This window comes from Ascaphus truei, unplaced genomic scaffold, assembly GCF_040206685.1.
Source record: "Ascaphus truei isolate aAscTru1 unplaced genomic scaffold, aAscTru1.hap1 HAP1_SCAFFOLD_939, whole genome shotgun sequence".
NCBI classification, from domain to species: Eukaryota; Metazoa; Chordata; class Amphibia; order Anura; family Ascaphidae; genus Ascaphus; species Ascaphus truei.
In genome coordinates, this window is record NW_027457278.1 from 66,381 (window position 1) to 82,733 (window position 16,353).

Here is a 16,353-nt window from a genome sequence, read left to right on the forward strand (position 1 = left end):
GTAACCTCTCACACACAGGGCCCTCATTCCCTCTAGGCTGTAACCTCACACACACACAGGGCCCTCATTCCCTCTAGGCCGTAACCTCACACACACACAGGGCCCTCATTCCCTCTAGGCTGTAACCTCTCACACACACAGGGCCCTCATTCCCTCTAGGCTGTAACCTCTCACACACACACAGGGCCCTCATTCCCTCTAGGTTGTAACCTCTCACACACAGGGCCCTCATTCCCTCTAGGCTGTAACCTCACACACACACAGGGCCCTCATTCCCTCTAGGCCGTAACCTCACACACACACAGGGCCCTCATTCCCTCTAGGCTGTAACCTCACACACACACAGGGCCCTCATTCCCTCTAGGCTGTAACCTCACACACACACAGGGCCCTCATTCCCTCTAGGCTGTAACCTCACACACACAGGGCCCTCATTCCCTCTAGGCTGTAACCTCACACACACACACAGGGCCCTCATTCCCTCTAGGCCGTAACCTCTCACACACACAGGGCCCTCATTACCTCTAGGCTGTAACCTCACGCACACAGGGCCCTCATTCCCTCTAGGCTGTAACCTCACGCACACACTGGGCCCTCATTCCCTCTAGGTTGTAACCTCTCACAGACACACAGGGCCCTCATTCCCTCTAGGCTGTAACCTCACACACACACAGGGCCCTCATTCCCTCTAGGCTGTAACCTCTCACACACACAGGGCCCTCATTCCCTCTAGGCTGTAACCTCACACACACAGGGTCCTCATTACCTCTAGGCTGTAACCTCTCACACACAGGGCCCTCATTCCCTCATGGCTGTAACCTCTCACACACACAGGGCCCTCATTCCCTCTAGGCTGTAACCTCACACACACACAGGGCCCTCATTCCCTCTAGGCTGTAACCTCACACACACACAGGGCCCTCATTCCCTCTAGGCTGTAACCTCACACACACACAGGGCCCTCATTCCCTCTAGGCTGTAACCTCACGCACACAGGGCCCTCATTCCCTCTAGGCTGTAACCTCACGCACACAGGGCCCTCATTCCCTCTAGGCTGTAACCTCACACACACACAGGGCCCTCATTCCCTCTAGGCTGTAACCTCACACACACAGGGCCCTCATTCCCTCTAGGCTGTAACCTCTCACACACACAGGGCCCTCATTCCCTCTAGGCTGTAACCTCTCACACACACAGGGCCCTCATTCCCTCTAGGCTGTAACCTCACACACACAGGGCCCTCATTCCCTCTAGGCTGTAACCTCACACACACACAGGGCCCTCATTCCCTCTAGGCTGTAACCTCACACACACAGGGCCCTCATTCCCTCTAGGCTGTAACCTCTCACACACACAGGGCCCTCATTACCTCTAGGCTGTAACCTCACACACACAGGGCCCTCATTCCCTCTAGGCTGTAACCTCACGCACACAGGGCCCTCATTCCCTCTAGGCTGTAACCTCACGCACACACAGGGCCCTCATTCCCTCTAGGCTGTAACCTCTCACACACACAGGGCCCTCATTCCCTCTAGGCTGTAACCTCACACACACACAGGGCCCTCATTCCCTCTAGGCTGTAACCTCTCACACACACACAGGGCCCTCATTCCCTCTAGGTTGTAACCTCTCACAGACACACAGGGCCCTCATTCCCTCTAGGCCGTAACCTCACACACACACAGGGCCCTCATTCCCTCTAGGCTGTAACCTCTCACACACACACAGGGCCCTCATTCCCTCTAGGTTGTAACCTCTCACAGACACACAGGGCCCTCATTCCCTCTAGGCTGTAACCTCTCACAGACACACAGGGCCCTCATTCCCTCTAGGCTGTAACCTCACACACACAGGGCCCTCATTCCCTCTAGGCTGTAACCTCACACACACAGGGCCCTCATTCCCTCTAGGCTGTAACCTCTCACACACAGGGCCCTCATTCCCTCTAGGCTGTAACCTCACACACACACAGGGCCCTCATTCCCTCTAGGCTGTAACCTCACACACACACAGGGCCCTCATTCCCTCTAGGCTGTAACCTCTCACACACACACAGGGCCCTCATTCCCTCTAGGTTGTAACCTCTCACAGACACACAGGGCCCTCATTCCCTCTAGGCTGTAACCTCTCACACACACACAGGGCCCTCATTCCCTCTAGGCCGTAACCTCACACACACACAGGGCCCTCATTCCCTCTAGGCTGTAACCTCTCTCACACACACAGGGCCCTCATTCCCTCTAGGTTGTAACCTCTCACAGACACACAGGGCCCTCATTCCCTCTAGGCTGTAACCTCTCACAGACACACAGGGCCCTCATTCCCTCTAGGCTGTAACCTCTCACACACAGGGCCCTCATTCCCTCTAGGCTGTAACCTCACACACACACAGGGCCCTCATTCCCTCTAGGCTGTAACCTCACACACACACAGGGCCCTCATTCCCTCTAGGCTGTAACCTCTCACACACACACAGGGCCCTCATTCCCTCTAGGCTGTAACCTCTCACACACAGGGCCCTCATTCCCTCTAGGCTGTAACCTCACACACACACAGGGCCCTCATTCCCTCTAGGCTGTAACCTCTCACACACACAGGGCCCTCATTCCCTCTAGGCTGTAACCTCACGCACACACAGGGCCCTCATTCCCTCTAGGTTGTAACCTCTCACAGACACACAGGGCCCTCATTCCCTCTAGGCTGTAACCTCTCACACACAGGGCCCTCATTCCCTCTAGGCTGTAACCTCACACACACACAGGGCCCTCATTCCCTCTAGGCTGTAACCTCTCACACACAGGGCCCCCATTCCCTCTAGGCTGTAACCTCTCACACACAGGGCCCTCATTCCCTCTAGGCTGTAACCTCACACACACACAGGGCCCTCATTCCCTCTAGGCTGTAACCTCTCACACACACAGGGCCCTCATTCCCTCTAGGCTGTAACCTCACGCACACACAGGGCCCTCATTCCCTCTAGGCTGTAACCTCACACACACACAGGGCCCTCATTCCCTCTAGGCTGTAACCTCTCACACACACAGGGCCCTCATTCCCTCTAGGCTGTAACCTCACGCACACACAGGGCCCTCATTCCCTCTAGGTTGTAACCTCTCACAGACACACAGGGCCCTCATTCCCTCTAGGCTGTAACCTCTCACACACAGGGCCCTCATTCCCTCTAGGCTGTAACCTCTCACACACAGGGCCCTCATTCCCTCTAGGCTGTAACCTCACACACACACAGGGCCCTCATTCCCTCTAGGCTGTAACCTCTCACAGACACACAGGGCCCTCATTCCCTCTAGGCTGTAACCTCTCACACACACACAGGGCCCTCATTCCCTCTAGGCTGTAACCTCTCACGCACACACAGGGCCTTCATTCCCTCTAGGCTGTAACCTCTCACACACACAGGGCCCTCATTCCCTCTAGGCTGTAACCTCACACACACACACAGGGCCCTCATTCCCTCTAGGCTGTAACCTCACGCACACACAGGGCCCTCATTCCCTCTAGGCTGTAACCTCACGCACACACAGGGCCCTCATTCCCTCTAGGCTGTAACCTCACACACAGGGCCCTCATTCCCTCTAGGCCGTAACCTCACACACACAGGGCCCTCATTCCCTCTAGGCTGTAACCTCACACACACACACAGGGCCCTCATTCCCTCTAGGCTGTAACCTCTCACACACAGGGCCCTCATTCCCTCTAGGTTGTAACCTCACACACACACAGGGCCCTCATTCCCTCTAGGCTGTAACCTCACACACACAGGGCCCTCATTCCCTCTAGGCTGTAACCTCTCACACACAGGACCCTCATTCCCTCTAGGTTGTAACCTCACACACACACAGGGCCCTCATTCCCTCTAGGTTGTAACCTCACACACACACAGGGCCCTCATTCCCTCTAGGTTGTAACCTCACACACACACAGGGCCCTCATTCCCTCTAGGCTGTAACCTCACACACACACAGGGCCCTCATTCCCTCTAGGCTGTAACCTCACACACACACAGGCCCCTCATTCCCTCTAGGCTGTAACCTCACACACACAGGGCCCTCATTCCCTCTAGGCTGTAACCTCTCACACACACAGGGCCCTCATTCCCTCTAGGCTGTAACCTCACACACACACACAGGGCCCTCATTCCCTCTAGGCTGTAACCTCACACACACAGGGCCCTCATTACCTCTAGGCTGTAACCTCACACACACACAGGGCCCTCATTCCCTCTAGGCCGTAACCTCACACACACACAGGGCCCTCATTCCCTCTAGGCTGTAACCTCACACACAGGGCCCTCATTCCCTCTAGGCTGTAACCTCACACACCCACAGGGCCCTCATTCCCTCTAGGCTGTAACCTCTCACACACACAGGGCCCTCATTCCCTCTAGGCTGTAACCTCACACACACACAGGGCCCTCATTCCCTCTAGGCTGTAACCTCACACACACACAGGGCCCTCATTCCCTCTAGGCTGTAACCTCACACACACAGGGCCCTCATTCCCTCTAGGCTGTAACCTCACACACACACAGGGCCCTCATTCCCTCTAGGCTGTAACCTCTCACACACACAGGGCCCTCATTCCCTCTAGGCTGTAACCTCACACACACAGGGCCCTCATTCCCTCTAGGCTGTAACCTCTCACACACAGGGCCCTCATTCCCTCTAGGCCGTAACCTCTCACACACAGGGCCCTCATTCCCTCTAGGCTGTAACCTCTCACACACACAGGGCCCTCATTCCCTCTAGGCTGTAACCTCACACACACACACAGGGCCCTCATTCCCTCTAGGCTGTAACCTCACACACACAGGGCCCTCATTACCTCTAGGCTGTAACCTCACACACACACAGGGCCCTCATTCCCTCTAGGCCGTAACCTCACACACACACAGGGCCCTCATTCCCTCTAGGCTGTAACCTCACACACAGGGCCCTCATTCCCTCTAGGCTGTAACCTCACACACCCACAGGGCCCTCATTCCCTCTAGGCTGTAACCTCTCACACACACAGGGCCCTCATTCCCTCTAGGCTGTAACCTCACACACACACAGGGCCCTCATTCCCTCTAGGCTGTAACCTCACACACACACAGGGCCCTCATTCCCTCTAGGCTGTAACCTCACACACACAGGGCCCTCATTCCCTCTATGCTGTAACCTCACACACACAGGGCCCTCATTCCCTCTAGGCTGTAACCTCACACACACAGGGCCCTCATTCCCTCTAGGCTGTAACCTCACACACACACAGGGCCCTCATTCCCTCTAGGCTGTAACCTCACACACACACAGGGCCCTCATTCCCTCTAGGTTGTAACCTCTCACAGACACAGGGCCCTCATTCCCTCTAGGATGTAACCTCACACACACACAGGGCTCTCATTCCCTCTAGGCTGTAACCTCTCACACACACACGGCTCTCATTCCCTCTAGGCTGTAACCTCACACACACAGGGCCCTCATTCCCTCTAGGCTGTAACCTCGACTACTCAGCGCAAGTTTTTTCCAAGCGAAGGGCGTTCCCATCTGTGAGTAAAGAACTTTTCCAACAAGGATTCAAGTTCACATTACTATATCCAGCTAGACACAAGGTCTTTCCTGAAGACAAAAACATTGTGGCCGGGTTCCCCTAAACTGAAGCAGAATTCCTTCAAATAAACCCCAAGGAAAGAGAGCAGGAGGACGCCACAACCGCCATATTTATGAACAATTGGTTAACCGAGGCAGAAGTTCATAAGCGGATAAAATTAAAGTAAATATTACGTATTAATCTTAAGTCCCTGGCTAAGGAAATTTCCAGATAAAAAGAATTGATCTAACCAGGGTTCCAGATAGGGTTGAAAACTTCCCTCTTTTCATGAGAGGCGTGGCGCGGGCAGACAGAGCGGCCAGGCGCGCGCGGACAGAGCAGCAAGGCATGCCGCGGACAGAGAGCGTCCAGGCGTGGCGCGGGCAGACAGAGCGGCCAGGCGCGCGCGGACAGAGCAGAAAGGCATGCCGCGGACAGAGAGCGTCCAGGCGTGGCGCGGGCAGACAGAGCGGCCAGGCGCGCGCGGACAGACAGAGCGGCCAGGCGTGCACGGACAGAGACCGGACAAGAGCACGTGCAGACAGAGCGGCCAGGCGCGTGCGGACAGAGACCGGACAAGAGCACGTGCAGACAGAGCGGCCAGGCGCGCGCGGACAGAGCGTCCAGGCGTGGCACGCGCAGACAGAGCGGCCAGGCGCGCGCGGACAGAGACCGGACAAGAGCACGTGCAGACAGAGCGGCCAGGCGTGCGCGGACAGACAGAGCGGCCAGGCGCGCGCGGACAGAGACCGGACAAGAGCACGCGCAGACAGAGCGGCCAGGCGCGCGCGGACAGAGCGTCCAGGCGTGGCACGCGCAGACAGAGCGGCCAGAGACCGGACAAGAGCACGCGCAGACAGAGCGGCCAGGCGCGCGCGGACAGAGCGTCCAGGCGTGGCACGCGCAGACAGAGCGGCCAGGCGCGCGCGGACAGAGACCGGACAAGAGCACGTGCAGACAGAGCGGCCAGGCGTGCGCGGACAGAGCGGCCAGGCGCGCGCGGACAGAGACCGGACAAGAGCACGTGCAGACAGAGCGGCCAGGCGTGCGCGGACAGACAGAGCGGCCAGGCGCGCGCGGACAGACAGAGCGGCTAGGCGTGCACAGACAGAGACCGGACAAAAGCACGTGCAGACAGAGCGGCCAGGCGTGCGCGGACAGAGACCGGACAAGAGCACGCGCAGACAGAGACCGGACAAGAGCACGCGCAGACAGAGCGGCCAGGCGCGCGCGGACAGAGACCGGACAAGAGCACGCGCAGACAGAGCGGCCAGGCGCGCGCGGACAGAGCGTCCAGGCGTGGCACGCGCAGACAGAGCGGCCAGGCGCGCGCGGACAGAGACCGGACAAGAGCACGCGCAGACAGAGCGGCCAGGCGCGCGCGGACAGAGCGTCCAGGCGTGGCACGCGCAGACAGAGCGGCCAGGCGCGCGCGGACAGAGACCGGACAAGAGCACGCGCAGACAGAGCGGCCAGGCGCGCGCGGACAGAGCGTCCAGGCGTGGCACGCGCAGACAGAGCGGCCAGGCGCGCGCGGACAGAGACCGGACAAGAGCACGTGCAGACAGAGCGGCCAGGCGCGCGCGGACAGAGCGTCCAGGCGTGGCGCGGGCAGACAGAGCAGGCAGGCACAAGTGGACAGACAGAGTGGCCAGGGATGCCACGGACAGACAGAGCAGCAAGGCATGCCACGGACAGACAGAGCAGCAAGGCATGCCGCGGACAGAGAGCGTCCAGGTGTGCCGCAGGCAGACAGCGGACAAGAGCGCGTGCGGACAGACAGAGCGGCTGGGCGCCAACATGTTCTATAGAGTGTACGTGGGTAATTTGCTTCCACTCTACTACAGCACATAACCGAGTTGCAGTCCTGACACACGAGGGGCATTGTTAGACGGAAGTGTGTGCCGGCACTTACACTGCACATGCTGCCTCTGTACTGCGCAGGAAGCTGCTCTCGGCGGTGTGCGCCGCACGCGGCCCTCGGAGCGAGCTCACATCTTCCAGGACCTGAGCCAGCTTACCTTGCGTCTGTCTCTCTGCGGAGCGAGATTGAAATGTGTGTGAATGTTAGCGCTCCGTTACGTGGGAGTCAGTGGCACTGCTTCCGTGCTCGTGGCCGCTCTAAAGCAGCAATCCCACCAGGATAACCCGTTAGGTTTCTTACAGCACTGGGACCTGGGAGCTCACCCAAGCTGAAGCGCGGCCCCCTATGCCCACGATACTCACCGGGACTGTTACCAGGGTAGTTACTGGGTATTTAAACGGCCAGCCAATAGGAAGGCACAACCGATTGCAGCTTCCTATTGGCCCCCTGGACCTGCAAGATTTGGGGGTCATTTTGATTTCCCTGGAGGGATCTTTAATCCAGGTAACTGCACCCGTATCTCAGGACCACGCAGGTCTCCTGGTTGGCGCTTTACGTTTCCTGCAGAGACCTTACCATGATGGCCCACGGAGGCGCAGCTGCTGAGGTTAAAGGTTATTCCAAGCTGCGACAGCGCGCAGTCACGTGAATAACATCTACACAGCGCCAACGCGCAACTAGTCCACTTATGGGTCAAAGGTCTGGATAGTGCACAAGAGGAACCGGTAACTACATCCAGGTACCCACAGAACACGGCCCGCCGGTACCTTCATCCAGGTACCTACAGAACACGGCCCGCCGGTACCTTCATCCAGGTACCTACAGAACACGGCCCGCCGGTACCTACAGAACACGGCCCGCCGGTACCTTCATCCAGGTACCTACAGAACACGGCCCGCCGGTACCTTCATCCAGGTACCTACAGAACACGGCCCGCCGGTAACTACATCCAGGTACCTACAGAACACGGCCCGCCGGTACCTTCATCCAGGTACCTACAGAACACGGCCCGCCGGTACCTTCATCCAGGTACCTACAGAACACGGCCCGCCGGTACCTTCATCCGGGTACCCACAGAACACGGCCCGCCGGTACCTTCATCCGGGTACCTACAGAACACGGCCCGCCGGTACCTTCATCCAGGTACCTACAGAACACGGCCCGCCGGTACCTTCATCCAGGTACCTACAGAACACGGCCCGCCGGTACCTTCATCCAGGTACCGACAGAACACGGCCCGCCGGTACCTTCATCCAGGTACCGACAGAACACGGCCCGCCGGTACCTTCATCCAGGTACCCACAGAACACGGCCCGCCGGTATCGTCATCCAGGTACCCACAGAACACGGCCCGCCGGTACCTACAGAACACGGCCCGCCGGTACCTACAGAACACGGCCCGCCGGTACCTACAGAACACGGCCCGCCGGTACCTACAGAACACGGCCCGCCGGTACCTTCATCCAGGTACCTACAGAACACGGCCCGCCGGTACCTTCATCCAGGTACCTACAGAACACGGCCCGCCGGTACCTACAGAACACGGCCCGCCGGTACCTTCATCCAGGTACCCACAGAACACGGCCCGCCGGTACCTTCATCCAGGTACCTACAGAACACGGCCCGCCGGTACCTTCATCCAGGTACCTACAGAACACGGCCCGCCGGTACCTTCATCCAGGTACCTACAGAACACGCCCCGCCGGTACCTTCATCCAGGTACCTACAGAACACGGCCCGCCGGTACCTTCATCCAGGTACCTACAGAACACGGCCCGCCGGTACCTTCATCCAGGTACCTACAGAACACGGCCCGCCGGTACCTTCATCCAGGTACCTACAGAACACGGCCCGCCGGTACCTTCATCCAGGTACCTACAGAACACGGCCCGCCGGTACCTTCATCCAGGTACCCACAGAACACGGCCCGCCGGTACCTACAGAACACGGCCCGCCGGTACCTTCATCCAGGTACCTACAGAACACGGCCCGCCGGTACCTTCATCCAGGTACCCACAGAACACGGCCCGCCGGTACCTTCATCCAGGTACCCACAGAACACGGCCCGCCGGTACCTTCATCCGGGTACCCACAGAACACGGCCCGCCGGTACCTTCATCCGGGTACCCACAGAACACGGCCCGCCGGTACCTTCATCCGGGTACCCACAGAACACGGCCCGCCGGTACCTTCATCCGGGTACCCACAGAACACGGCCCGCCGGTACCTTCATCCGGGTACCCACAGAACACGGCCCGCCGGTACCTTCATCCGGGTAACCACAGAACACGGCCCGCCGGTACCTTCATCCGGGTACCCACAGAACACGGCCCGCCGGTACCTTCATCCGGGTACCCACAGAACACGGCCCGCCGGTACCTTCATCCGGGTACCCACAGAACACGGCCCGCCGGTACCTTCATCCGGGTACCTACAGAACACGGCCCGCCGGTACCTTCATCCGGGTACCCACAGAACACGGCCCGCCGGTACCTTCATCCGGGTACCCACAGAACACGGCCCGCCGGTACCTTCATCCGGGTACCCACAGAACACGGCCCGCCGGTACCTTCATCCGGGTACCTACAGAACACGGCCCGCCGGTACCTTCATCCGGGTACCCACAGAACACGGCCCGCCGGTACCTTCATCCGGGTACCCACAGAACACGGCCCGCCGGTACCTTCATCCGGGTACCCACAGAACACGGCCCGCCGGTACCTTCATCCGGGTACCCACAGAACACGGCCCGCCGGTACCTTCATCCGGGTACCCACAGAACACGGCCCGCCGGTACCTTCATCCGGGTACCCACAGAACACGGCCCGCCGGTACCTTCATCCAGGTACCCACAGAACACGGCCCGCCGGTACCTTCATCCAGGTACCCACAGAACACGGCCCGCCGGTACCTTCATCCAGGTACCCACAGAACACGGCCCGCCGGTACCTTCATCCAGGTACCCACAGAACACGGCCCGCCGGTACCTTCATCCAGGTACCCACAGAACACGGCCCGCCGGTACCTTCATCCAGGTACCCACAGAACACGGCCCGCCGGTACCTTCATCCAGGTACCTACAGAACACGGCCCGCCGGTACCTTCATCCAGGTACCTACAGAACACGGCCCGCCAGTACCTACAGAACACGGCCCGCCGGTACCTACAGAACACGGCCCGCCGGTACCTACAGAACACGGCCCGCCGGTACCTACAGAACACGGCCCGCCGGTACCTACAGAACACGGCCCGCCGGTACCTACAGAACACGGCCCGCCGGTACCTTCATCCAGGTACCTACAGAACACGGCCCGCCGGTACCTACAGAACACGGCCCGCCGGTACCTACAGAACACGGCCCGCCGGTACCTACAGAACACGGCCCGCCGGTACCTACAGAACACGGCCCGCCGGTACCTACAGAACACGGCCCGCCGGTACCTACAGAACACGGCCCGCCGGTACCTACAGAACACGGCCCGCCGGTACCTACAGAACACGGCCCGCCGGTACCTACAGAACACGGCCCGCCGGTACCTACAGAACACGGCCCGCCGGTACCTACAGAACACGGCCCGCCGGTACCTACAGAACACGGCCCGCCGGTACCTACAGAACACGGCCCGCCGGTACCTACAGAACACGGCCCGCCGGTACCTTCATCCAGAAGATGCTGCTTCCGCTCTCCCATTTCCGTGATCTGCGACGCAAGTCTCTTCTCATTCTGAAAGGAAAGACAATCAGGCCGCCGGCAATGCTAGGGAGGGGGCAGAGGGGGCAACGGGCAGAGGGGGCAACGGGCAGAGGGGGCAACGGGCAGAGGGGGCAACGGGCAGAGGGGGCAACGGGCAGAGGGGGCAACGGGCAGAGGGGGCAACGGGCAGAGGGGGCAACGGGCAGAGGGGGCAACGGGCAGAGGGGGCAACGGGCAGAGGGGGCAACGGGCAGAGGGGGCAACGGGCAGAGGGGGCAACGGGCAGAGGGGGCAACGGGCAGAGGGGGCAACGGGCAGAGGGGGCAACGGGCAGAGGGGGCAACGGGCAGAGGGGGCAACGGGCAGAGGGGGCAACGGGCAGAGGGGGCAACGGGCAGAGGGGGCAACGGGCAGAGGGGGCAACGGGGAGAGGGGGCAACGGGCAGAGGGGGCAACGGGCAGAGGGGGCAACGGGGAGAGGTGGCAACGGGGAGAGGGGGCAACGGGGAGTGCTGGTTACACACAGAGAGCGAGACTTATTGTAGATGTAGCGAGGGCTGATGGAGCACCAGCTGTATCATTTTATTCCCACTGTGATTTCTGGATATAGGTTTGTGCTGTAATAAAGGCTGCACTGAGGGGTGCTGTAATAAAGGCAGCACTGAGGGGTGCTGTAATAAAGGCAGCACTGAGGGGTGCTGTAATAAAGGCTGCACTGAGGGGTGCTGTAATAAAGGCTGCACTGAGGGGTGCTGTAATAAAGGCTGCACTGAGGGGTGCGGTAATAAAGGCTGCGCTGAGGGGTGCTGTAATAAAGGCAGCACTGAGGGGTGCTGTAATAAAGGCAGCACTGAGGGGTGCTGTAATAAAGGCCGCGCTGAGGGGTGCTGTAATAAAGGCTGCGCTGAGGGGTACTGTAATAAAGGCTGCACTGAGGGGTGCTGTAATAAAGGCTGCACTGAGGGGTGCTGTAATAAAGGCTGCACTGAGGGGTGCTGTAATAAAGGCTGCGCTGAGGGGTGCTGTAATAAAGGCTGCGCTGAGGGGTGCTGTAATAAAGGCTGCGCTGAGGGGTGCTGTAATAAAGGCTGCGCTGAGGGGTGCTGTAATAAAGGCTGCGCTGAGGGGTGCTGTAATAAAGGCTGCTCTGAGGGGTACTGTAATAAAGGCTGCGCTGAGGGGTGCTGTAATAAAGGCTGCACTGAGGGGTGCTGTAATAAAGGCTGCACTGAGGGGTGCTGTAATAAAGGCTGCGCTGAGGGGTGCTGTAATAAAGGCTGCGCTGAGGGGTGCTGTAATAAAGGCTGCGCTGAGGGGTGCTGTAATAAAGGCTGCACTGAGGGGTGCTGTAATAAAGGCTGCACTGAGGGGTGCTGTAATAAAGGCTGCGCTGAGGGGTGCTGTAATAAAGGCTGCGCTGAGGGGTGCTGTAATAAAGGCTGCGCTGAGGGGTGCTGTAATAAAGGCAGCGCTGAGGGATGCTGTAATAAAGGCAGCACTGAGGGGTGCTGTAATAAAGGCTGCACTGAGGGGTGCTGTAATAAAGGCTGCACTGAGGGGTGCTGTAATAAAGGCTGCACTGAGGGGTGCTGTAATAAAGGCAGCACTGAGGGGTGCTGTAATAAAGGCTGCACTGAGGGGTGCTGTAATAAAGGCAGCACTGAGGGGTGCTGTAATAAAGGCTGCACTGAGGGGTGCTGTAATAAAGGCTGCACTGAGGGGTGCTGTAATAAAGGCAGCACTGAGGGGTGCTGTAATAAAGGCAGCACTGAGGGGTGCTGTAATAAAGGCTGCACTGAGGGGTGCTGTAATAAAGGCTGCGCTGAGGGGTGCTGTAATAAAGGCTGCACTGAGGGGTGCTGTAATAAAGGCTGCACTGAGGGGTGCTGTAATAAAGGCAGCACTGAGGGGTGCTGTAATAAAGGCTGCACTGAGGGGTGCTGTAATAAAGGCTGCACTGAGGGGTGCTGTAATAAAGGCTGCACTGAGGGGTGCTGTAATAAAGGCTGCACTGAGGGGTGCTGTAATAAAGGCTGCACTGAGGGGTGCTGTAATAAAGGCAGCGCTGAGGGGTGCTGTAATAAAGGCAGCACTGAGGGGTGCTGTAATAAAGGCTGCGCTGAGGGGTGCTGTAATAAAGGCTGCACTGAGGGGTGCTGTAATAAAGGCTGCACTGAGGGGTGCTGTAATAAAGGCTGCACTGAGGGGTGCTGTAATAAAGGCCGTGCTGAGGGGTGCTGTAATAAAGGCTGCACTGAGGAGGTGCTGAACGGAAGCCTCTTCTTGCATGACTGTCAGCATCTAAAATACACCCTTATGTCCCGTCACCGCCTTCTTCACAGCGCCCCTCACCCCCGTCACAGCGCCCCTCACCCAGTTATAGCACCTGCACCCCTGAATCCTGTTATAGCCCCATTCCCCCCCATTACAGCACCTGCACCCGTGAATCCAGTTAAAGCACCCTCACCCCCCCCAAATCACAGCACCCACACCCTTGAACCCCGTTATAGCCCCCTCACCCCCAATATCACAGCACCCGCACACCCCTGAATCCCGTTACAACCGCCTAATGAAGCAATCACACAAGGGTCACATACTCTGCTGCAACGACGCTTACATGAAACTCCCACAGACCCTTGTGCTTTTCCGTCAGCTCTTCCAACTGCTTCTCAAACTCCATCCTGCAAAGAGTTTGTGAGAGAAGGTCGTGTTCAGGCGGCTGATCTGCCGTGAGCGGCGGCGTTACAGCTAGCAGCACTCCTATAATCCCCTCCATGCCAGACATCACAAGTGTCATCACATGAAAAAATACATCTTTTATTCATGATATTTGTTGAGCAAAGTTGTATGGTTACTGGAGAAGCAAATATCCTTCTCAGGCGGTGATAGCTTTGCATGTAATATGTTGTACACACCTCTTCCTATACGAGTTTCCTATGCTACCTACTCACAAAGCGATCAGAAACAACAAATAATCATTATGTTAAAAAGAAAATCGGCCCAAAGAATAAGTAAGGTAAGAGGAGAGCAGGCGCGCGCGCGAGCATGCACTATAATCGCGGCCTACGGTAAGAGGAGAGCAGGTGCGCGCGAGCATGCACTATAATCGCGGCCCACGGTAAGAGGAGAGCAGGAGCGCGCGAGCATGCACTATAATCGCGGCCTACGGTGAGAGGAGAGCAGGCGCGCGCGAGCATGCACTATAATCGCGGCCTACGGTAAGAGAGCAGGCGCGCGCGAGCATGCACTATAATCGCGGCCTACGGTAAGAGGAGAGCAGGCGCGCGCGAGCATGCACTATAATCGCGGCCTACGGTGAGAGGAGAGCAGGCGCGCGCGAGCATGCACTATAATCGCGGCCTACGGTAAGAGGAGAGCAGGTGCGCGCGAGCGAGCATGCACTATAATCGCGGCCTACGGTGAGAGGAGAGCAGGCGCGCGCGAGCATGCACTATAATCGCGGCCTACGGTAAGAGGAGAGCAGGTGCGCGCGAGCATGCACTATAATCGCGGCCCACGGTAAGAGGAGAGCAGGAGCGCGCGAGCATGCACTATAATCGCGGCCTACGGTGAGAGGAGAGCAGGCGCGCGCGAGCATGCACTATAATCGCGGCCTACGGTAAGAGAGCAGGCGCGCGCGAGCATGCACTATAATCGCGGCCTACGGTAAGAGGAGAGCAGGCGCGCGCGAGCATGCACTATAATCGCGGCCTACGGTGAGAGGAGAGCAGGCGCGCGCGAGCATGCACTATAATCGCGGCCTACGGTAAGAGGAGAGCAGGTGCGCGCGAGCATGCACTATAATCGCGGCCTACGGTAAGAGGAGAGCAGGTGCGCGCGAGCATGCACTATAATCGCGGCCTACGGTAAGAGGAGAGCAGGTGCGCGCGAGCATGCACTATAATCGCGGCCTACGGTAAGAGGAGAGCAGGTGCGCGCGAGCATGCACTATAATCGCGGCCTACGGTAAGAGGAGAGCAGGCGCGCGCGCGAGCATGCACTATAATCGCGGCCTACGGTAAGAGGAGAGCAGGCGCATGCGAGCATGCACTATAATCGCGGCCTACGGTAAGAGGAGAGCAGGCGCGCGCGAGCATGCACTATAATCGCGGCCTACGGTAAGAGGAGAGCAGGCTCGCGCGAGCATGCACTATAATCGCGGCCTACGGTAAGAGGAGAGCAGGCGCGCGCGAAGTATGCACTATAATCGCGGCCTACGGTAAGAGGAGAGCAGGCGCGCGCGAGCATGCACTATAATCGCGGCCTACGGTGAGAGGAGAGCAGGCGCGCGCGCGAGCATGCACTATAATCGCGGCCTACGTTAAGAGGAGAGCAGGCGCGCGCGCGAGCATGCACTATAATCGCGGCCTACGGTAAGAGGAGAGCAGGCGCGCGCGAGCATGCACTATAATCGCGGCCTACGGTAAGAGGAGAGCAGGCGCGCGCGCGCGAGCATGCACTATAATCGCGGCCTACGGTAAGAGGAGAGCAGGCGCGCGCGAGCATGCACTATAATCGCGGCCTACGGTAAGAGGAGAGCAGGCGCGCGAGCATGCACTATAATCGCGGCCTACGGTAAGAGGAGAGCAGGCGCGCGCGCGAGCATGCACTATAATCGCGGCCTACGGTAAGAGGAGAGCAGGCGCGCGCGCGAGCATGCACTATAATCGCGGCCTACGGTAAGAGGAGAGCAGGCGCGCGCGAGCATGCACTATAATCGCGGCCTACGGTAAGAGGAGAGCAGGCGCGCGCGAGCATGCACTATAATCGCGGCCTACGGTAAGAGGAGAGCAGGCGCGCGCGCGAGCATGCACTATAATCGCTGCCTACGGTAAGAGGAGAGCAGGCGTGCGCGAGCATGCACTATAATCGCGGCCTACGGTGAGAGGAGAGCCGGCGCGCGCGCGAGCATGCACTATAATCGCGGCCTACGGTGAGAGGAGAGCAGGTGCGCGCGAGCATGCACTATAATCGCGGCCTACGGTAAGAGGAGAGCAGGCGCGCGTGAGCATGCTCTATAATCGCGGCCTACGGTAAGAGGAGAGCAGGCGCGCGCGAGCATGCACTATAATCGCGGCCTACGGTAAGAGGAGAGCAGGTGCGCGCGAGCATGCACTATAATCGCGGCCTACGGTAAGAGGAGAGCAGGCGCGCGCGCGAGCATGCACTATAATCGCGGCCTACGGTAAGAGGAGAGCAGGCGCAT

At 59.0% G+C, this 16,353-nt stretch overlaps 1 protein-coding gene across 4 annotated transcripts in view; it reads right to left on the reverse strand.

The window, feature by feature from the left end:
- Window positions 1-16,353, reverse strand: part of LOC142486538 (synaptonemal complex central element protein 1-like) — a 75,494-nt gene that overhangs the window by 44,650 nt on the left and 14,491 nt on the right. For all 4 annotated transcript variants that reach the window (XM_075585119.1, XM_075585121.1, XM_075585122.1 and 1 more), the window contains 3 exons: window positions 13,765-13,828; window positions 11,111-11,177; window positions 7,505-7,625 (listed from right to left, as the gene is read on the reverse strand). In XM_075585119.1, coding sequence (XP_075441234.1) covers window positions 7,505-7,625; window positions 11,111-11,177; window positions 13,765-13,828 — 252 coding nt within the window. The remainder of the gene's footprint in view (window positions 1-7,504; window positions 7,626-11,110; window positions 11,178-13,764; window positions 13,829-16,353) is intronic.